At 43.1% G+C, this 24,224-nt stretch overlaps 1 protein-coding gene across 1 annotated transcript in view; it reads left to right on the forward strand.

Annotated features, from left to right (window-relative positions):
• Nucleotides 1-24,224, forward strand: part of LOC134221063 (phospholipid-transporting ATPase ABCA3-like) — a 50,929-nt gene that overhangs the window by 11,651 nt on the left and 15,054 nt on the right. Inside the window, exons 5-8 of the mRNA XM_062700245.1 lie at nt 5,974-7,351; nt 7,707-7,801; nt 7,863-8,434; nt 15,871-17,540. Coding sequence (XP_062556229.1) covers nt 5,974-7,351; nt 7,707-7,801; nt 7,863-8,434; nt 15,871-17,540 — 3,715 coding nt within the window. The remainder of the gene's footprint in view (nt 1-5,973; nt 7,352-7,706; nt 7,802-7,862; nt 8,435-15,870; nt 17,541-24,224) is intronic.

Raw genomic sequence — 24,224 nt, forward strand, 5'->3', positions numbered from 1 at the left:
CTTCCACGGGTCGTCCGATGACAAAAGACCGCCAGCTAAGGGTTGTGTACTTAGCTGGTAGTGCAGCCTGGGCACTGTTGTCCTTCTGACATCAGCTAGAGTGAGAAGGTACGCCTCGAGCGTCTGTTCACCAGGAGGTGCGGCTCAAACAGCGTCTGCCTGGTACCCAGCGGCTGATTAACGCCTGAAATGCTGTATCGCGTCAGCTATACCTAAGGTGGCAGCCCCATCATCGCGATGTAGGTAACGCGACCCCGGTAAGGTAGCTTACTGAAGCCTCTCAAATACCACGAAAAATGGAGATAGAAGAAAAAGAGAACGTTATTTTTGGCAACCGACCCGGCAACGAAATAAGGACTATGATTGGAAACTCGGTACCTGGAATGTCAGGACCCTAAATGAACCTGGACGAGTGAGCCTTCTGGCTCGTGAACTGCAGAAGGTTGGAGTGAACGTGGCTGCTATTCAAAAAGTCCGATGGCCTAGATCCGGAGAACGTGAATTCCGAGCCGTGGACCCCACGACCAATACTGCATTCAAGTATAACATCTATCACAGCGGCGGTGAAAACGCAGAGCATGGAGTTGGTTTCGTAGTGATGGGCAAGCAGATGAAGCGAGTGATGCGGTGGAAACCCATTAGCGAACGAATCTGTGTGTTGAGGATACGGGGCAAATTCTTCAATTACAGCCTAATCAACGTTTACGCACCGACAAACGATAAATCCGACGACGTGAAGGACACGTTTTATGAATGTCTTGATAAAGCCTATGGAGAGTGTCCAAAGCATGACGTGAAAATTGTTATCGGAGACGCTAACGCTCAGGTCGGTAGAGAGGACTTTTTCCGTCCCATAATCGGTAGGGAGAGCCTTCACTCCGCTACCAATGACAATGGCCTACGGCTAGTAAATTTTGCTGCTGCCAGAGGGATGGCCATCAGTAGCACCTACTTTGCACGAAAGAACATCCGAAAGCACACCTGGAGACACCCAAATGGTGAAACTTGCAACCAGATAGACCATGTTCTGGTGGATGGGCGCCATTTCTCGGATGTTATCGATGTGCGGACATTCAGAGGTCCGAACATTGATTCTGATCACTACCTCGTTGTCAGTAAAATTCAATCACGGTTGTCAACTGTATCGAACGAAAGATCACAGCGAACGATGCGTTACAATATCCAACGATTGTCGGCGGAAGGAGTATCGGCTGAGTACCGCCAGAAGCTCGACGAACGGATAAGTGCAATCAACGTTAGCGACAACATCAACGATCTATGGGAGTCGATCCATGGAGTGGTAAGCACAACAGCACGAGAAGTGGTAGGCACTGCACAGAGGCGACCCAGGACGGGTTGGTTCGATGTGGAGTACCAGAGAGTGACAGACGAGAAGAACGTTGCCAGAAGCCGGATGTTGGTGTCAGGTACCCGATCGAATAGAGATCGGTACAAGGAAGCAAGAGCAGCCGAAAAACGAACCCACCGCAGGAAGAAAAAAGAGTACGAAGAACAAGTGATTAGTGAGGCGCAGAACGATATGCGGAGGTTTTATGAGTCTGTCAATGGCGTGCGGAGAAAGACAGCGCCATCTCCCGTCATGTGCAACGACCAACAAGGGAATTTGCTGACAGATAAAACTGAAGTGGCTGCCAGGTGGAAGCAACACTTCGAGACTTTGTTGAATGGAGGAAGTGACGGTGCATCGGTGAACAGAATAAATATTAGCGACGATGGACAAGCTGTCAAAGAGCTGAAAAACAATAAGGCTGCGGGGAAGGACCAGCTCCCGGCTGAACTTCTCAAACATGGCAGTGAGCAGCTTTATGAAGTTCTGCACCATATTATGTCGAAAATATGGGAAGACGAGGAAATGCCTGCTAGCTGGTTGGACGGCCTCATTTGCCCTCTCTTTAAGAAAGGGCACAGACTGGAGTGCGCCAATTACCGAGGAATAACCCTCCTTAATTCGGCGTACAAAATTATGTCCCGTATTCTGTTCAACAGATTGAGACCGCTTGAAGAGTCCTTCGTCGGCGAATACCAAGCAGGTTTTCGTGAGGGCCGATCAACGACGGATCAAATGTTTACCCTGAGACAAAACCTTGATAAATTCCGGGAGTACAACTTGCAGACACATCATCTGTTTATTGATTTCAAGGCGGCGTACGATTCAGTGAAGCGGAATGAATTATGGCAAATTATGCTTGAACATGGTTTTCCGGCGAAACTGATACGGCTGATTCGTATAACGTTGGATGGATCGAAATCAAGTGTAAGGGTTGCGGATGAAATATCGACGTTATTTGTTACCTTAGATGGATTAAAGCAGGGTGATGCACTCTCGAACCTACTGTTCAATATAGCGCTCGAGGGAGCGATTAGGAGAGCTGGTGTGCAAAGAAGCGGTACCATTATCACAAAATCGCATATGCTCCTGGGATTTGCGGACGATATCGATATTATCGGAATTGATCGCCGTGCCGTGGAAGAGGCTTTTGCGCCTTTTAAGAGGGAGACAGCGAGGATTGGACTCACGATCAATACCAGCAAAACGAAGTACATGGTCGCTGGCAATCAACGTGGGTTCATTAGTGGTGGTGGTAGCGAAATAGTGCTGGATGGTGAAAAATTTGAAGTTGTAGATGAATTTGTGTATCTTGGAACATTAGTGACGTGCGATAATGATGTTACCCGCGAGGTGAAAAGGCGTATTGCAGCTGCAAATAGGGCTTATTACGGACTTCGTAACCAGCTTAAGTCCCGTAGTCTGCAAACGAAAACAAAACTCGCGCTGTATACTACTCTGATTCTCCCGGTGGCTTTATACGGCCATGAGACATGGACGTTAAAGGAGGCTGATCGGAGAGCTCTCGGAGTGTTTGAGCGTAAGGTGCTGCGGACAATACTCGGCGGTAAACAGGAGAACGGTATCTGGCGGCGTCGCATGAATCACGAATTGTACCAGGTGTATAAAGGGATGGATATTATTAAGCTTATACAGCACGGCAGACTACGGTGGGCTGGTCACGTTGTTCGTATGCCGGAAGAACGACAAGCGAAGATAATATTTAGTAGAGAACCCGGAAGAGGCCGCAGGCTTCGTGGAAGGCCGCGTACACGATGGCTTTTTGCAGTTGAAGAGGACCTGAGGGCGCTCAATGTTCAGGGCGACTGGAAGCGATTGGCCCAGGATCGAGTCCAGTGGAGAAGGATACTCCATTCGGCGTAGGTTCATCGAAGAGCTGTAGCCCATCAAGAAGGAATTACAATGTTTTTAACTTAAACTAAACTTAACCTAATTTATACTAAGGGTACAAGGAGCTTATCGTTGAAATAGATTGCAAGATTGCAACGATTTTTGTCTAAATTTTTATGGAAATTATTCTATTGGAAATTTGTTGCAATGTCTCAATATTAGACATTCTATGAAGTTCATTGGTAATATACCACGGTGGCAACTTCAGAATCATTTTTCAAAATTTATTTTGAATCCTCTGAAGTGGTCCTTCCTTCTTTCTGGTATTGCAGCAACTAGTCCATATTGGCACAACATGGCTGGTCTAAAAATTATTTGTAAATCAAAAATTTGTTCTTAAGACAAAGTTTTGATTTTCTGTTTATAAGTATAAGTATACAGACACTGCCCAAGCCACGACGTCAAAATCATCATAGGAGATTTGAACGCTAAGGTTGGCCAAGAGGAGGAGATTAGACCGACTATTGGGAAGTTCAGCGCTCACCGGTTGACGAACGAGACGGCCTACGATTAATTGATTTCTCCGCCTCCAAGAATATGGCCATTCGCAGCACCTACTTCCAACACAGCCTCACGTATCGGTACATCTGGAGATCACCACTGCAGACAGAATCACAAATCGACCACGTTCTGATTAATGGACGGCACTTCTCCGACATTATCGACGTCAGGACATATCGTGGCGCTAACATCGACTTTTACCACTATCTGATGGTGATGGTTAAACTGCGCCCAAAACTATCCGTCATCAGCAATGTTCGGTACCGACGACCGCCGCGGTACGACCTAGAGCGACTTAAGCAACATGATGTCGCCACTGCATACGCGCAGCATCTCGAGGCAGCGTTGCCGGAAGAGGGTGAGCTCGATGGGACCCCTCTTGAGGACAGCTAGAATACAGTCAAAGCAGCCATTAACTACGCAGCGGAGAACAGCGTTGGGTATATGGGACGAAGTCGACGGAACGATTGGTTCGACGAAGAGTGCAGACAGATTCTGGAGGAGAAGGACGCAGCGTGGGCGGTCGCGCTGCAGCAAGGTACCCGGCGGAACGTGGAACGTTATAGACGGAAGCGGAGACATCAGACCCGCCTTTTTAAGGAGAAGAAACGCCGCCTGGAAGAAGCGGAGTGCGAGGAGATGGAACAACTGTGCCGTTCTCAAGAAACACGCAAGTTCTATCAGAAGCTCAACGCATCCCAAAAAGCAACAAAAGTTGGACTATGAGTGAATGCGTCAAAGACGGAGTACATGCTGGTGGGTAGAACCGAGCGCGACAGGACCCGCCTGGGAAGCAGTGTTACGATAGACGGGGATACCTTCGAGGTGGTCGAGGAATTCTTCTACCTTGGATCCTTGCTTACGGCTGATAACAATGTTAGTCGTGAAATACGAAGGCGTATCATCTCTGGAAGTCGGGCCTACTACGGGCTTCAGAAGAAACTGCGGTCAAAAAAGATTCGCCACTGCACCAAATGTGTCATGTACAAGACGCTAATAAGACCGGTTGTCCTCTACGAACATGAAACATGGACAATGCTCGAGGAGGACTTGCAAGCACTCGGAGTATTCGAGAGACGGGTGCTTAGGACCATCTTTGGCGGTGTGCAAGAAGACGGTGTGTGGCGGCGAAATATGAACCACGAGGTCACCCAATTCTACGGCGAACCCAGCATCCAGAAGGTAGCTAAACCCGGAAGGGTACGATGGGCAAGGCATGTTGCAAGAATGCCGGACAGCAACCCCGGACAGCAACCGTTCGCTTACGATCCGGCAGGTACGAGACGGCAAGGTGCAAAACTACTTGGCGAGCGTGGGGCGCATTCGAGGATGGAGATATGCGGCCTCGAACCGTGTATTGTGGCGTCAAATGGTTGATTCAGTGTTATCTGTTTAGATGTAAACTAAATAAATAAATAAAATATCTTGAAAGAAGGAGAATGTTCTTTGTGAGAGGGAGCTATAGCAATTTTACATTTTTTAAATGATTTTAGTACAAACTGGATACAATGTTTAAACACAATATGTTTTTTTATCGTAAACAATACTTTAAAAATTGGAACAAAATCAATGAGCCTCATCAGACCCAACTGATCTTTATCCACTGGCTTCTTCTATATAAAATAAGCTTTCAGAATAACGCAAATCTAGCTACCAAAACGTACCAAAATGCGCATTAGTATTCAGTAGTACTTCATTTCCTCATGAGCTTTTTAAACTCAAAATTTTAATGACCTACGATTATTTTGTTGCACAAATTTGAAGCAAAGAGATAAACGCAAAAGTAAACGCAAGCGCTGCAACTTTAAATTCAAATACATTTCAAATTACGCGATCGTGTAAAAATAATGCAAATTTAATTGAAATTTATATAAATATAAGTTTGAATTTACATAACGGTTGTTACATCAAATATAGTTTTCTTTCACATTTGTCACTGTTTTGCATGTCGTTTATTTTCATTACTTTTTTCTGTGTATTCGTATCTTTTCGTATCTGTAAAGTAACGAGCGAATAGTGAAATTTTATGGAACAGTATTTAACGCAATTTATACATATGAGAGGACATTCCAAAAATAATTCAATTTTTCATTAAAATCGTTTTAGAATACTCACTGTTGTACGAGAAAGGCTGATATGATCTCTGAGAGTTACATCAGATAATTTCCTATTGAAGCTCAAATCAATATTAATTTATCTATATTTTGTTACAGCAAACGTCGCAGCAGGTGTCTCTGGACTATTTTGGTTCATTATGATGGTACCTTATACAATAGTGTTTGCAAATTATGCTTCCCTCACGCTTGCCGTAAAGCTATCACTATGCCTGTTCTCGAATTCAGCGATGTCATTCGGATTTATGTTGATAATGAGGCACGAAGGCACCTCCAGTGGTCTACAGTGGTCCAACTTGTTCGAACCAGTGACCGTTGACGATAATTTAACTGTTGGCTACACTATGGTAATGTTAATGATCGATGCATGTTTGTATTTGCTAGTAGCATTGTACATCGAGAAGGTGTTCCCTGGCGATTTTGGTGTTGGACAACCATGGTACTTCCTTTTCTCCAAGAAGTTTTGGATGCGAAGAACGAAAGTTTCATCTTATAATAAATCGACTTATGTGGCCGATAACAACGACATGGAAAAAGAACCAACGGATAAACGAGCTGGAATACAGATACAGAACATGCGAAAAGAGTATGGCAAGAATAAAATAGCCGTCAGTGGATTGAGTTTGAATATGTACGAAGATCAAATAACTGTCCTGTTAGGACATAATGGCGCAGGAAAAACAACAACAATGTCTATGTTGACGGGAATGTTCGCACCTACTTCAGGAACCGCCACTATCAATGGGTTCGATATAACCACGGATATGGAATCCGTTAGAGAATCACTTGGATTGTGTCCACAACACAATGTTCTATTCGATGAATTAACCGTATCGGAACATATTGAATTTTTTGCCCGACTTAAAGGGGTTTCAAAACAAAACATTAAGGCGGAGATCGATCATTATGTGAAAATACTCGAATTAGAGGATAAGATCGTTTCTCAATCACACACACTCTCTGGTGGAATGAAGCGTAAATTGTCCATCGGAATTGCTCTGTGCGGTGGGTCTAAAGTTGTTCTATGTGATGAACCTACCTCAGGCATGGATCCTTCTGCTCGACGAGCTTTATGGAATTTACTAATTAAGGAGAAAAAAGGACGTACCATTTTACTATCCACGCACTTCATGGATGAGGCCGACATTCTTGGCGATCGAATAGCAATAATGGCGGATGGCGTATTGAAAGCTGTAGGATCCTCATTTTTTCTGAAGAAACGCTTCGGAGTAGGATACAGATTAATTTGCGTCAAAAATACGGATTGTGATGTTGGAACACTGGAGAATCTGTTGAAGGCATACATCCCAGATATTGAGTACGACACTGATATCGGAACGGAACTGTCATTTGTTCTTAATGAAAGTTATACCCCGATATTTCAGCATATGCTACAAGACCTTGAGGACAATGCTCACAGATTGGGAATTAAAAACTATGGCATATCGCTAACCACTCTAGAAGAAGTATTTTTGAAGTAAGTGAAATTCCATGCCCATGCATTCTATTTACCTGAATTGAATATAACCATCCGTATTTGGTTTATTATCTGGTAACAAATCATTAAACCAGTTTTAAAAATCCGCAAGCAATATTACGTTAAACGCCAATTGTTGCACAGCCTTAATACACGAATGTTGTTGCATAACTTCAGTTTTTAACCAAACTGTCCAAATATACAGATCACGTAAAGTGTCTAAAATCTGAAAAAAAAAACAATGATAAGAATATCTTTCAAATGTGTGACCCATGATTACAAGTTATCTCAATGTAGTGTTCATTCTAATAGTTTAACTTACAATAGTAAAATATGATATTCTCTCGTTTCACAGAGTGGGCAGTGACTCAAATATCTTGGATAAAAGTCAAACTACAAATGAACTACACGCAACCGTTTCCGATCTGAATATGGCTTCAACAGTTGAACGTGAGAATCAGGTTTATTTAACTCTTTGACCACTAAAAAATGCTCTTCTTTTCTTTCACAGTGTACGCTGAAAATCAGTCTCTTTTGAGTGGAATTGAACTTACTTTGAACCAAATTCGTTCAATGTTCCTCAAGAAGATGATATCCACGAAAAGAAGTTGGGCCCAACTGTTAATACAGGCGATCATTCCTGTTTATTTTATGGTTGCAACAGTTGTGATAGTACGTGCGTTTCCTGGACTGAAGAATCTTCCACCGCTGCCAATTTCCGTGCACAATTATTCATCCACCATTACTTTGTTGGAAACCAATACAATGAATGACACTATCGTTGAAGGATATCAGAAACTTTTCCGAGGTTATCCTACCTCCCACCGATTGCAGATAATCAGTAGAAACATGACAGAGTACATCCTGGACTTATCCGGTGCGAATATCGGTCTAGTGAACCGAAAATACATGACGGCTGCCACTTTGGGAGACTACAACCACACAGTTTGGTTCAACCCACAAGGGTATCACACAGCTCCTTTGGGAATTGATTATCTGTATAATGCGTTGCTGAAAACTCACTGCGAGACATGTGATATAAATACGATCAACAAACCGCTTCCATATCAGCCAAATACAAGGGTACGTATGATAACATTGTTGCAATTCCGGATCATAATATGCACTTGGTTTTACAGATCTTGTTTGAGTGATCAAACGGACTAATTCCTATATCTAATCAATGAGTATTTAATGATCATTTTAGCGCTTAAATGAGTTGCATAAATCTCACTATTACACTAATTTGGGTGGTATAATGGAAATACAGGAATGGAATAGCACTTCCATAAATACATTTTGCTCAATTAGATTAATTTAGGAGGTCGTGGGTTCAATCCCATCAGGCTCGTTCCATTTCTCTTACTTTATATCTTTCCATATATTTCTCATGTTCTAACAATCGCTAGAACGTGAAATGGGCTTTCATACCGTTTTCATCGTCTATCCCCAAACATACAACTTAATTAGTTCTAGCAGATAACTGTTTAGAATTCGAAATGAGCGGAAAGATAGTATCGACATCCCATTCTAATTAATACCTCCCATTCATTACTATCCATTGGCAATCCGTTAAACAAGACGAACCTCTGCCATAGAACCTAACCCCCAGATTCCAATAAAATTTCGCATGAACTAGTGGCGAGTGCAATGACCCAAGTATACCAAAACAAAATATGTATTATTGATATTGAAATGAAATTTCAGAGTAACAATCAGCTACTTACAATGCGGAAATAAGACCAATATGGGCGCTGGTATAGTGAATCAGCACCTGCGGGAGCGGAAAATGTTGGCTTTGGGGGAGTTGATAGTATCTATCAGTGAGCAATTGAGACCTATGTGGGCGCAAGCAGTGTCCGTACCTACAGGAGCATTTTTGGAGAGTATAAAGGTGATCAGCCATATGGCACACTATTTTTGTACACACATACACGCACACATCGACACATATGGGTTAAACAGTCGAACAAAAATTTGCATTTGGACAAAGCTTCTTAGCTGTCGATCAATCGTGGCTTAGCAAGACGGCATGGCTGCTCGGCTTGCAGTGGGGTAGTGATTGCATCATCAATTCCTTCCCATCTCCTCCCCGATATACCGTGAGGACGTCGCCAGCGCCGTTATCGACCATTTAAAATACTAGAGCCTTCGGATTGTGCACATTGAGGATGGAGAGCAAATCCCTTGCTTCCATCCATTGCATTGGCTCCCTGTTTTTTTTTTCTTTTTTTATGGAGGGATGAAGGAAAATCTGCAGACACCTGAAATTATCAGTCAGGAAGTGGGGCTGACGGAACGCCGGACCCACTAAACCCACCCAAGCAACGGAAGGTTACTTGAGTTACCTCTCTAGTAATACCCAGGTTCCCCCAGGAACTGCCTCCCAGCATTACTTCTGGGGGATAGACAGTGCTTAATGTACTCGGTCATTCACGCTCACACAGGCTTACTTGGGTGCTCTCTCTAACATACCCTCTGACACACCCTGACATTCTTTCTGACGCACCATATAAATCTTACTTGGATGCTCACCACTGACATACCATGTTAGTCTAACTTGGGTGCTCACCCTTTATGCACCATGTGAGACTAACTTGGATGCTCACCCTACCACCTGATTCACGCTCTAGCACACAAATCTGAGACTTATTTAGGTGCTCACTCTAGCACGCCCTGCTACTCCTCCTGACACACGCTTTGACACACCATTTGAGTCTGACTTGGGTGCTCACCTCTAACATGCCACGCGAGGCTGACTTGGATGCTCACTCTACTCTCCTCAGCCATGCCTCGAGGTGTCGATAGCGATAGGTACCAACAGTTCTACGCTACGATCCTCCTACCTCGGCATATGCAGTCCATACTAACACCTATGCGCTCCCTCTTCTGCCATGCCTCGGTTGCCAACCGCTGCGACACTCTTACCTTGACATGTGCAAACCACTCATTAACTTCCCCGCGCTCAGCCTGTTTTCGCTCTAACTAACAAATCACAAGTTAGTCATGCTTGTCGACTGCTGCTCGGCGCGCCAGATTCCCTGCAAGCTGCAGGCAATCTGAGTGGTTGCAGTCGAAACTGCGTTCCACTTCTCCACTGCTTGGCACATCCTCTGGATAAGGGTATCCGGGGTTGTGTCCCGACCGCAAACGTCTAGCATAGCTCTTCTTTCGACGTCGAAACGAGGACATACGAACAGTATGTGCTCTGCAGTTTCAGACGGGGCTCTCCGCGTGCCCAAACCCGTGGAGGTACTGCCGGAAGCAGCCATGGCCTGACAGGAATTGTGTCAGATGGAAGTGAACTTCCCCATGGGGTCTCTCCACCCAACTCGATATGTTAGGTATCAGCCGGTATCAGTTATCTCACTCGCGCTGCCATCTGGCAACTGAAGTCACCCTGATGCGTTCGCGGGCTCCTCTGGTCTCACGTCGATCGAAACACTCCTCGTCTTCCCGGATGACCAGCCCGACTGGCATCATGCTCGCAATCACGCAGGCTGCATCGTGTAATATCGTGCGGTAGGCAGGTAAGGCACTTTGGTGCTTTATCACATTCATGCGCCTTGTGCCCTTCCTCACCACAACGACGACACAGGTTGCTACGGTCTGGGCCCTTACAGTTATAGGACTTGTGTCCCAACTCTAAGCGCCGATAGCACCTGTCCACTGAAGGCGGCTGGCGTTTGCTCACTGGGCATACTGACCAGCCGATTTTCAACTTCTTTCGCTCCATTACCTTTTTGGCTTCCGCAACCGGTAACCTAAGGTAGGCTACCTGCGTGCCTAAGGGACCGCCTTTTAGGTCTCTTATGTCGCACTGGTCTCTGACGGCAGAGACGACGTCGTCCGCGTTCGTGACCTCGTCCAGTTGCTTGCACTGGAGGGTCACTTCCGCCCCCAACGACCTCACCTCGGCGTCGTCCCCCAAAACCTCTTGGGCCTAGGATAGGATGTGCCAATTAGTCAGTAAAATCGTACCGATTTTCTGTCAAAATCGTACCGGTTGCTGATTGGGTGAAAATGACAATCGATTACTTCGATCGGCGGTATCACATTTTCAAAAGGGCAGCTTGTTGTTACCCTGGCCGTGTTGCTGGGTAAATAAATTAAAATTTATGAAAACATTCAAAAAATTGATTTTTGATTGTTTGGGTAAAATTAATTTATACTAGACTACAAATGATGTATGCATGATTCTCAAGTGTTATGCTTATTTGAAACACTTGATTTGAGGCATTATTTATCAACTGTTTACCCATTTCACTATAAAACTCATCTAATTCAATGTGAAAACTTTTTTCTGATAGTACATGGCATCTTTTATTACGAATAATGGAAGAAATGAACGAGAAAACATGAATTTGTTACATATATTGTTTGGCGGATTTTGCATAAAAAATATTCGGAAGCACTGGCCTCCACCTCGTCGAAGCAACCGACTGAGGAAACAACAAGGCAGTCGCAATTCAATTGTCACATCCTATCCTAGTCTTGGGCCAGCTTCCTGTAGTCAGTCCCACTAGCCTGCGCTCCGCGTTTCAGAACCAAGATCATTTCACTGGTCTTGGTGCGTCTGACGCTTCGCTCGTCCTGACCCAGCGCCGAAAGCTTTTCGGCCGCCCGCATCGATTTAAGGACTTCAGCGTACTTTGCCTTATCAGTTTTCACCAACAAGGCCTCGCCTCTGTCCTTAACTTTCTTTGCGGGTCGAGATGGTTCGACTTCCGCTTTGGCCTGCTGACCAGCTGCCAGGGATTTTCGGTCCCCGATGGCACAGGCTGGCTGGTACCCTCTTGCAGCCCGGCGACTTGCGCCTGGGCGCTGTCTTTCGCCTTTTTGGGCCAAGAAGTCACCTTCTAGGGTCGACGTCCTTCGGGCTTCTCTGCACTCTGATCCGTTCCGACCAGACGACGTTTGGCCTTTATGGTTGCACGTCGTTCGGCTTTGCTCTGAGCGCCTTTGCCGGATTGCTGCCTGAGCCGTTTCGGGTTAGGCGCAGTTATTTCTTCATTGGCCGTCAAGGCGAAATCAATCACCTCTTGGGCCATGGTTGCTCTTCCAAGGAAGGAGAAGGCATCGGTTTGAACACCTTTGTCGACCTTCTCTCTTCCCCCCACCCGCCTGATGAATGCATCTTGTTCTTGACTTGCGACCCGAACAGCCCGGCGGAGGATCTGAAGGTTATGTTTCAGTTCCTTACTGATGTTCTGCCTAGCGTTCGCGAACTCGATGATACCATCGAGTTGCTCGGCGACCACTCGCATCCCGGGTAGTGGCGCGCCGAGCGTGCTGATAGGGCTATATTCTGTCACAGCTGGGGATACTCCGGTGCTGCTAGTTGCAGCCTCCGTTACTCCGCTCTCCGCCTCCCTGGGAGCAGACCTCGCCAAACCCCCCTTGGCAAAGGGGTCTACCACCTCCATGCTTAACGCGTCATCAAAAGAGTTATTTGGTTTTGCTTCACGAATCCTACTGGAGTACTCGCCTTTAATGATCCCATGGTTATCTTTACATGCCTTACGCCATGCAAGGGTTGACACTTTCGGGTTCAGAGCCAGATCAGCGCAAGTCAGGAAAGGGCATCTGAGCCTACTCCCACCCAGCAGGCAAAGCTTGGTGACAGGATTGGACAGCGTGCTTCAAGGCCCGCCACGGTTTTAGGAGACGGAAGACAGCCTAGCCATTAGCCCACTCGCCGTTTCGAGTCAGTTTCACCCGAGTAGAGAGTAGAATGTCAGACTGCCAGCCCTCGAATTCATAATATTACTATATCCAAGACAAGGTCCGTTAACACGCAGCCAGAATGCCATAATCAGGATGTCGCTGGCATTGGTCCTGATATGCCAATGGGCACTCCTTGGGCTCCTGTGCGTTTTGAGCGGCACACGGTCGCTTTGATAGGGCTTGCTTGCATACACATGCAGCTTTTTGTAGAGGTTTAACAGAGCCCGCTGTCAAGCCCCACCACGTCCTAGGCAGGCCCCCTAACTCGCAAAGGCCGTGGGGAGGGGTCGTTAATCCCTTGGACAAACTCCATGCTGCCCTGCCATTGACTGTGGAAGTGCTGAATAAACACTACGTTGCGAGGCGACAATATCCCAGTGGGAGATGTAATGCCAATAAGAAGAAGAAGAACTATGCCGATGCGAAGAACGATCAGGCTACATCCTGACAGTCAATTCAAGATTGTGAGAGGAAAATTAATTCGACACTCATTGCTACAAGATACCGAAGAATTCTCTGCAAACGATCGATTGCTGATTAAATTTTGTTTGCTCTGCAAGGCATAAATCAATTTTTTTTTCACTTCGCTTTCTTCCGGACAAGGGAATAACTATTTCGAAGTTTCACTTAGAACTAGATCGTGTCTTGTCTTAGCACAGCCAGTATTGAAAAGCATCCTGGAAATGTCGGTTGTGTATCGGAGCGTTTTCTTGTCAGCATTAATATTTGCGGCATATCATAAATAAGATACAAATATCTAAAAATGGCCAGGCCCACCATGCAGGCTTGAAATGGGAGATAATTCATAATTCGCCGGCAATCAGATTGTTTAGTAATGAATAACATGATCGACGAAGAGTTTTGAATTCGAGAAAGGAAGAAACGGGGACAACAATTGTTTCATATTCAGGGGATAAATGAAAGCATGACGTTGGGAGTGACATTGCTAATAAGTTTAGTGTCACTCCTTGTTGATACAACTTCTAGGAATGGAACACAAGGATTTCTCCCATATGTCCTGGTTCTTATGCCTAGGTTAAAGTGCCATTGCTCGCCCTCTGGAACGAAATAATCTATATACATAAAAAATAATTTCTGTCTGTCTGAACCTTATAGACTCGGAAACTACTGAACCGATTGGCGTGAAAATTTGTATGCAGAGGTTTTTGGGGCCGGGGAAGGTTCTTGAGATAGTTCGAGACCTTTCCCCCTATTGAAAGGGGGGCTCCCATACAAATGGAACAGCAATTTCTTCATAACTCGAAAACTAATCGAAGAATAAATCAATTTTAGGCGAAACGAAGTTTGTCGGGTCTACAATATAAATGCAATATACTTACATCTTACACATACTTACAAACTACTTACACGAATCTGCATTCAATTTTCCAGAATAATTATAAATTATTAGCTTTCAAAGCTTCGCTAAACTGATCAGCAGTAAAAACAGAACATGAATTGGCTGCCTATGATAGAAATTACTCATGTGTTTGATTTGCACGAAATATATGATAAGAAATGAAAATATCGATCCGCATCTACGTCAAAAGCCTATAATGGCAATTTAAATGAATATATCATGCAGAAAAATGAAGTATTGGCTTTCAGTCTTTTGAGATCTAAAACGGGGTTTTATGTTTTCATCCGACGTTTCGGACACATGTATTGTGCCTTTTTCAAGGAGTCTGTGGACAATGAATATGTTTATGTTGTGTTAATGTTTTATGCTAAGTGTAATTACTAACTATGTTCCGTTTCGTCGTCACATTAGCCCTCAGCATAGAACCTATTTGTCACCACAACGCGCTACAACAAGAAAAACAACGTTATTCGGAGCACTCACTCTGTAGGAGGTCAATTTTGGATCAATTAAACTTGCTTTGCCCTCTGTCTTGTGTGAGGTAGGGCGGAAATTTGAATTGACGCGGCTCGCAGAAACTTTTGGTGCACTTTTTTATTTGGCGCCATTTTTACTCTAGTTGTGTCGAATTGTGTTGTGATGGCTGTCCTATCTGTTGATCGGCTCTACTAAATCTATTGTTTTTCAATGTATGTAGTATGCCGTAGTACGTACTGCGTTTACTCACGATTTTGTAGCCGCGACTTCGGCTTTATACTTTTTCAATGTGAGAGTCTAACTACACGTCACTCTCTTTGAGCATACATTGAAATAGCATGCAAATAGCAATGATTAATTTACTCTAGGATCCTCGTATCGGGGGGCCCTCCTTAGCCGTGCGGTAAGACGCGCGGCTGCAAAGCAAGACCATGCTGTGGGTGGCTGGGTTCGATTCCCGGTGCCGGTCTAGGCAATTTTCGGATTGGAAATTGTCTCGACTTCCTTGGGCATAAAAGTATAATCCTGTTAGCCTCATGATATACGAATGCAAAAATGGTAACTTGACTTAGAAACCTCGCAGTAAATAACTGTGGAAGTGCTTAATGAACTGAACACTAAGCTGCGAGGCGGCTCTGTCCCAGTGTGGGGATGTAATGCCAATAAGAAGAAGAAATCCTCGTATCGAGCTCAAATTTCAGCACTAAAAGATTTTTTTTTGAAAAGTTGAGCTTTTTCCATTTCCATTTTTGGTTATATACATGTATGCTATAATGCAATATGTTCTCAATACAAAGATAAGGGAAAGACAATGAAATTAAATTTAAGATTTTTTAATTAGGTATTTATAGAGATGATAATTATTGTGTTTGGGCAACCGTTGAAAAGATTCAGTTACATTTTGATTCAACACTTTTGAGTTAATGACTTTTTCGTTTTATTCATTCCGTTCCAGTTCACTTTGCTTCAAGCCGGCAACAATCTCGGATTTCAGTTATCATTCAACACAGGATTCGCTATGTCGTTCATAGCAGCTATCTACATATTATTCTATATCAAGGAGCGTACGTCACGTGCCAAACTGCTACAATTTGTCAGCGGAATCAACGTATTCACGTTCTGGAGTGTGTCTTTCATATGGGACTACTTCACGTTCATTGTTACTGCGCTGGTTTACCTCGCCACGCTTATTGCTTTCCAGGAGGAAGGTTGGTCCACTACGGAAGAACTTGGACGAGTATTCCTGATAGTTTGCGTTTTTGGGTTGTCTTTTCTACCGATAACGTATCTGTTCTCGTTTTGGTTCGAAATACCATCTACAGGCTTCGTGAAGATGATGATAATCAACATATTCAGCGGATCGGTTTTCTTCACCGCCACATTCATACTAAAGTTTGATGCATTCGATTTGGCCGATATTGCTGGTATCTTAGAAAGGATTTTCATGATATTTCCACTATATTCGTTAAGCTTGAGCTTGAGCAATATAAACGACATAGTCACAACAAAATCCATATGTGATCAACAGTGTGCAGCAATTCCATTCTGTACACAGGATATCATGTGTACTCAATTCCCGAAGTGTTGTAATACGGATATATTTACATGGGATACACATGGAGTCAATAGACAACTGGCTTACATGATACTTATTGGAGTCATATCATTCATCGTGCTACTTATAGTTGAGTTTCGATTGGTTCAACGGATTTGGAACCAGCAATACACAAACGATCACCAAAATCTTCCGGAAAGTTCACACTCAGGCATAGATGATGATGTTTTAATTGAAAAGCAAAAAGTAAACAGAATGTGTGAACGCGAAATATCGAACACCAATCTGGTGATACAAGACCTAACGAAATATTACAAACGCTTCTTGGCCGTCAATCAATTAAGCGTTTCAGTGGATACGTCGGAATGTTTCGGGTTATTGGGAATCAATGGTGCCGGCAAAACGTCAACATTTAAGATGTTAACAGGAGACGAAAATATATCATCCGGCCAAGCATGGATTAAGGGTATCAACTTGAAAAGTAATATGAACGAGGTACATAAACATATCGGGTATTGTCCCCAGTTTGATGCCGTATTGGAGGACTTGACAGGTCGCGAGACATTGAAGATTTTTGCACTAATCAGAGGAATTCCAGATCACGACATACGAACAGCATCGGAAAAATTGGCATTGGAATTAAATTTCATGCAACACATCGATAAACGGATTAAGGAATACAGTGGTGGCAACAAGCGAAAGTTAAGTACGGCACTTGCATTGCTCGCGAACCCCACAGTGGTATATCTGGATGAACCGACAACCGGTATGGATCCAGGTGCGAAGCGGCACTTGTGGAATGTTATACTTAATGCGAAAAAGTCTGGCAAATCGATAGTTTTAACGTCCCATAGTATGGAAGAATGTGAGGCACTGTGCACGCGTTTGGCCATCATGGTAAATGGTGAATTCAAGTGCCTAGGATCAACGCAGCATTTGAAGAACAAGTTTTCCAAGGGATACTTTCTGACCGTTAAAATCAAAAAGAGAGCTTTGGACATGACAAGTGCAAAAGGACGAAATGCGGTTATGGCTTACATAATGGAGAACTTCGAAGGGGCGTTGCTAAGGTAAGAAGATTAAATCCTTTTTGGCAGTTTAGAGTAGAATAAATTAAAAATTAGATTAGAAGAATAACGCATAAATTACAGTTGGCGCAGCACTTGATTATTATGTTTTGTGTAAAGACGTTCGTTTTCCCTAAAAAAAATCAATGAGGCTCTTAGAACACTCTTACCTCGTAACACGGTAGATCACTGTGACGTAGGGTGTTACGGTGTAAGATTTACCAAACAGAGTCCTAGCCTTATCCATTTTTCGAGCTAGGGCAATAATTAAGGATTCATCGTATTTAGTCCTCGCTACCAACAGTAGTGTTTGAAGTATAACAACATTAACCTTTTGTCTGTGCTCTGGGGTCAATATGACCCCAGGCCACTTTGAGTGGCTGCCATTTTTTTAGTTTTCAACCGATTCTCCTAATTTTTGGTAGTTTGGTAAAACTCGCCGGGATCTGTCTCCTATGTGCAAATTCGCTTGAAAAATCTTGAAAATATGGGCTACAGTGTCCTTTTTTCAAAAAACTTACGTTGTCTGTGCTCTGGGGTCAAATTGACCCCAAATTGAAATAGCTATAACTATTTTAATGTTTGGCCAATTTTGGATTTTTGGGGCTGTTTCGAAAGATAATTTAATCATCTTTCAGGTCGTTACAAAAGATTGACTATAGGTGGGCGGGTACATTGCGGGGAGGGGTTTTCGTAAAAAAGGGTACATTTCATGCTTATTTTATTATATCTGAAATCCTACCATTTTGAACTGCACCTTTTCAAAAAGGTTATGCAGGAAGGCGTGTGCTTTGACATGAGGCATTGATTAGTTTAGCGCTTGGTCGCTAGGTGGCGGTATATTTGAATTCATTATTTAAGACTACTCAAGTAACTCCGATATATGGAATTTTCCTCATTGTAAATATTCTTATCGCTAAATTTTGAAATTTGTAAAGATGACGTCTGTAACAAAGTTCGTCTGGTGGGAATAGACTGCCATGTAACGAAATAAATAATTAGGAAATTTACAAATAGGCGACGCTAGTGTACTTGCAATATTTTGCATATATGAAATATTGCTTTAGCTTGAGATCCTCATACCTACACCCAAGTTGAATTCGGCAACATTGTTCAGGATGTCTAGCACTACAAAGCGGTGCTCAATATAATGAGCACTTCTTTCCATTTTTAAATTTGTGCGATAAGAATATTTACACTGAGGAGAATTCTATATACCGGAATATCTTGAGTAGTCTAAAATAATGAATTCAAATATACCACCACCTGGCGGCCGAGTTCTAAACTTATAAACGCCTCATGCCAAAGCACATGCCTTCCTGCATAACCTTTTTAAAAAAGGTGCAGTTCAAAATAGGTAGGATTTTCGGATATAAGTAAAATAATCATAAAAAATCACTGTTTTATACCCTTGTTCACTAAAACCCCTCCTCGCGATGTACCCGCCCACCAATAGTCAATCTTTGGTAACGACCTGAAAGATGATTAAATTATCTTTCAAAACAGCCCCAAAAATCCAAAATTGGCCAAACATTAAAAAAGTTATAGCAATTTCAATTTGGGGTCAATTTGACCCCAGAGCACAGACAACGTAAGTTTTTTTGAGCACAGACAGAAGGTTAACTTCACCCTGCAGATAGTTGAAAGACTGGAATTTCCACCGTTTGAGGCTAAACTGTATGCAACGGAAGCAACTTTCCAGCAATTAGTTGAAAAAACCTGGGTGCCCATCATAGGCTGAATTGATCGATGGAAAAATCGAGTTAGGGGTTTTAATGCGTACTAACTCTTCATGAACTGTTAGCAATGGCAGTGAGAGGCACACGGAAGTTCTTGTTATTGAACAAATTCTTTAGCTACAAATGGTTGTGTAGATAGAACTAAATCCCGGGTTTGTAGCTTTACTGGAGATATTCTAGAACAGTGGTTCTCATCCTTTTTCTTGGGAGTTACTCCTTTGTAATTTGCATTCATTGAGGTACCCCCTATTTTTATCGCCGTTCTTTCGCGAAATTAGGCGTTATTTTATTATTCCGTGAAAGTTTGCAGTTCAAATTGAGGTGGTTAGAAGCAGAGGGGTGTAAATGACGTTTTTATCGAAATTGAGTTGAGTACAGCAAAAAATACTTTGGTCCTCGAGCTTTACGGCAATATGTTGATATAGTTTGTACGATGTTTATATAAAATGTGAATATTCACTGAAAATTAGTAATTTTTTGTACTTCCATACAGTTTGTATGAAGCGAAAAAATATTGAAAAACTTTGCACCAATTTTTCTCAAAACTAACTTTTTGTTACTTACACCTCTTGCGTTTTTACAAGACTGAAGATTTTAAAGAAAGAAGGCTACTGAACTTCAGAAAAGTAGCCAAGCCTATTGAAAGGAGGGTCCTGGGCATCTCGAAAAAAGGTTTTCGAGGCATTCGAAAGGAGGCCTTCGAGCCTCTCTAAAGAAAGCTTTCGAACTTCTCGAAAGGAGGCTTTTCGAGCCTCTCGAAAGGAGGCTTTCGAGCCTCTCGAAGGGATCTTCCGAGCCTCTTGGAAGGAGGCTTCCGAGTCTCTTGGAAGGAGGCTTCCGAGCCTCTTGGAAGGAGGCTTCCGATCCCCTTGGAAGGAGGCTTCCGAGCCTCTTGAAAGGAGGCTTCTGAGCCTCTTGGAAGGAGGCTTCTGAGCCTCTTGGAAGGAGGCTTCCGAGCCTCTTGGAAGGAGGCTTCTGAGCCTCTTGGAAGGAGGCTTCTGAGCCTCTTGGAAGGAGGCTGAGCCTCTTGGAAGGAGGCCTGAGCCTCTTGGAAGGAGGCTTCCGAGCCTCTTGGAAGGAGGCTTCTGAGCCTCTTGGAAGGAGGCTTCCTGAGCCTCTTGGAAGGAGGCCTGAGCCTCTTGGAAGGAGGCTTCTGAGCCTCTTGGAAGGAGGCTTCCGAGCCTCTTGGAAGGAGGCCTGAGCCTCTTGGAAGGAGGCTTCCGAGCCTCTTGGAAGGAGGCCTGAGCCTCTTGGAAGGAGGCCTGAGCCTCTTGGAAGGAGGCTTCCTGAGCCTCTTGGAAGGAGGCTTCTGAGCCTCTTGGAAGGAGGCTTCTGAGCCTCTTGGAAGGAGGCTTCTGAGCCTCTTGGAAGGAGGCCTGAGCCTCTTGGAAGGAGGCCTGAGCCTCTTGGAAGGAGGCTCTGAGCCTCTTGGAAGGAGGCTTCTGAGCCTCTTGGAAGGAGGCCTGAGCCTCTTGGAAGGAGGCTTCTGAGCCTCTTGGAAGGAGGCTTCCCAGCCTCTTGGAAGGAGGCCTGAGCCTCGTGGAAGGAGGCCTGAGCCTCGTGGAAGGAGGCCTGAGCCTCGTGGAAGGGAGCCTGAGCCTCGTGGAAGGAGGCTTCTGAGCCTCGTGGAAGGAGGCCTGAGCCTCGTGGAAGGAGGCTTCCTGAGCCTCGTGGAAGGAGGCGTCCGAGCCTCGTGGAAGGAGGCTTCCGGGCCTCGTGGAAGGAGGCTTCCGAGCATGTTGAACTTACCAGAAGTATTTTCATAGGTTCTTATTGAATTGAACTTTCCCGTTGAAAATTGTTATTCGCTCAATCGATTCTTTGGCTTATTTAAGGTCTACTTTCCCAAAGAACCCATATTTTTGAAGCCTCTAACTGTTTTTAAATCGAAAACAAAAACCGAAAAAGTGCTGCACGTGTGAACCGGCCTGAAAAATTCACCCGATGTTCGTTCAAAATCGGGCCAACCTTAAAAAAACAGCACTTTTTCGATGTTTGCTTTCGATATTAAAAATAGTTAGAGGCTTAAAAAATATGGGTTCTTTGGGAAAGCTGACTTTAAATAAGCCAAAGATCCGACTGGGACAATAAAACGAGATACAATTTTTGACGGGAAAGGTCAATTGGAATACATCCTCTATTACGCAGCGTAGAAGCAAGACAAGGATGTGGCTAGGGCTCCAATGCGTGGCCAAATAACAGTATTACTGTTCTATTTTCTTTTAAAGGGATTGCTCTTTGTGAAGGGTTTAAATAGCGGGACCTTGTCATTATGGTCTAGAGAAAACAAAACAAGTACTGTATCGAAACCGATACAGCATTGCTTCTCAATAGTAATGGAGAAATTCGACATGCACTTATACACCAAGGATACGGGTAATGCTACAATTGATCTAATAACTGGTCGCAGTGGCACATCCGAACAGGAGAGGAAAAAAATAACACTAACTTATTTATTCATACAACATTATTTGCTGTATTTCATGGTATTTATTATGGTTGAACAATAACGAAGGACGTTTTCAACCGATGACATTTTATTCAGAAATGTTCAACGCTCGAACAAACCAGTGATTCAATGCTGTATGTAATGTAGCTTCAGAGAGCCTGCAGAAGCTTATGAGCATTTTGCTTAGCGTGGAATTGATTTATGTAGCCTTTGTAGCTGAGCGGCAAAACACTCACCCAGCGTACCCCAAGTAACATTTCAAGTTTTATTCCGCTCTAGAAATGGTTTTCAAGATCGAATTACAAGAACTGACAATAAAACCCATTACTACAGGATTACCTTCTGATGACCACTATAAGAGTAAGATATGTCCAAGTGGCCCTCTCTAGATTACCACTATAAACCTCTTATAAGAGTATATAAAAATCCGTTTCAAACCGCCCGCAAAAAAAGGGAATTTGGCTGAGGCAGCTGTCAAATATTTGCTTTGAAAAAAGAGAAACAAAATCTTGCAAACAAATAATATTAAAATAAAGTGTTGATGAAAATCATGATAAGGATGACTACAAAATAATACTTTTTTAAGTTTTTTCTCCAATGTACTTTCATGGAAATGAGGTGCGCGCTCGATTTCATGGTGAAAGCTAGTGCAAAAATGAGATTAAGCACTACGCGCCCGCAAAATAATATAGTTTTGGGCAATGAATTTAAAATTATTATAATATCAATAACGTAAATCTTCACTAAACTAATTGATATTACACTTAGATATGATTGTTTTTTATATCCTTTACCAAAAACGTTCTTTTGCGGCGAAAACACCGTCTAATCATAAATTCCAGTGATAAATTTCACTGACTTGAAGATGGTTCTCCATTTCCAATATGGCTATCATAGATTTCGATCAGAAAAATGTTGCTCTTATTAAACACCGTTATAAACCCTTTGCAATGTAAATATTCTTATTGGGGTTGTTCATTTGACCACATTACGACCCAAAATTTTATGACTTTGATCAAGCTTTGAAAATTGGACTTATTATGCTCTTCGTTACAACCGTAGAGCTGCTAACAAGACCAGTCGGCATTTGACGTTTGAAGCTTTTCGAACAGATTTATTAGAGGTTTATTGATAGCAATAAGATCGCCAATAAATCTGAGCAACTAGCCATGGTGACTGCTGTCATAAATCTGCTATAAGATTTAAATAAATCTAACAAGCATGAAAATTGTTACTTGGGACTGGAACCTTCAGTACAAATCAAATCTCACACATGCTGCGTAAATAAAATTTGTTGTATTTTATCAGATATGCAGAATAATGATGACTAGTATAAATGTAGTAAGCTCCACGTGTTATCAAAGCGTCGGTTCCCGGTAAAATTTATTCTTATCATCATCAGCAGCGTTTTCAAAGCGAACGTTAAGGGGAACCATTTCATTGTCTTAAGCCTAGTACGCTCCGCATACGGAAAGGATTTACACAAAATTTGATCAAATTACCAAAGTAAATTTGACAGCTGATTCAGTTTGGCGAGATGTCACTTTTCCGTACGGAATAATGGTACGGAATATTTTTCCGTAAGGAAAAGTGACAGCTCCATTTACTTTACCCAGCAGGCGTTATTAGCGTTACGAAATTTTCTGTACTTGTCAGCTACGTACTGCTCAAGGAAATTCAGTAGCGGAATCATTCCGTGTCCTATCTATTTGCACAGTACTTTTCAGCAGCGTACTAGCATTTAACCTCGTATATTAATATAATTTTAATACATAATAGTAAAATGTTATAAATATTTTCTAATATTTATACTAATTGCCTTGAAATTCAAAATATAATCAATAAATTTGTAATTGATTTGGAGAGTTGAACCGGGCCTGGCGATATAACCGGATTTACACCGTTACGCACTACTAGAGAGTATCCATATCCCATTGTAACGGGACAATTTCTTTCGTAGTTAGTACTAGCTATCAGCTTAAGGGTCTCCAGCTAGTCTTGTGAGCAAAGAGGTAGGATTGCCAATCCGGATGACGAGTTCGATTCTTTGTCCGGTCCAGGATGTTTTCGGGTTGGAAACTTTACCTAGGGCATAGTGTATCCTTTGTATTTGCCACATAAGATACATACTGATACAATGACGGGCATAGAAAAGCTTTCAATTATTCACTGAGGAAATGCCGAAATGTTACTAAATGGAAAAGCAGCTCAAGTTCTAGTTGGAAATGTTGAGCCATAGAAGAAGAAGAAGAAGAAGAAGAAGAAGAAGAAGAAGAAGAAGAAGAAGACTAGCTATGGCCAATTAGAAATTATTACCTGTGGTGGCTGCATAGCATATTTCTGTTAAACAATAACTCCATTCCCTCCAACCCCCTTCATCGTAAAATAATAAAAAATCAGTGCTGGGCAGGCAAATTATTGATCGTAACAGCCAAATAGCTCAGTAGTCACGTTTATGAGATTAGAACGCATATGACTACGCCAACGCTGAAACCTTTG

Source organism: Armigeres subalbatus, chromosome 3 (genome assembly GCF_024139115.2).
Source record: "Armigeres subalbatus isolate Guangzhou_Male chromosome 3, GZ_Asu_2, whole genome shotgun sequence".
Taxonomy (NCBI): domain Eukaryota; kingdom Metazoa; phylum Arthropoda; class Insecta; order Diptera; family Culicidae; genus Armigeres; species Armigeres subalbatus.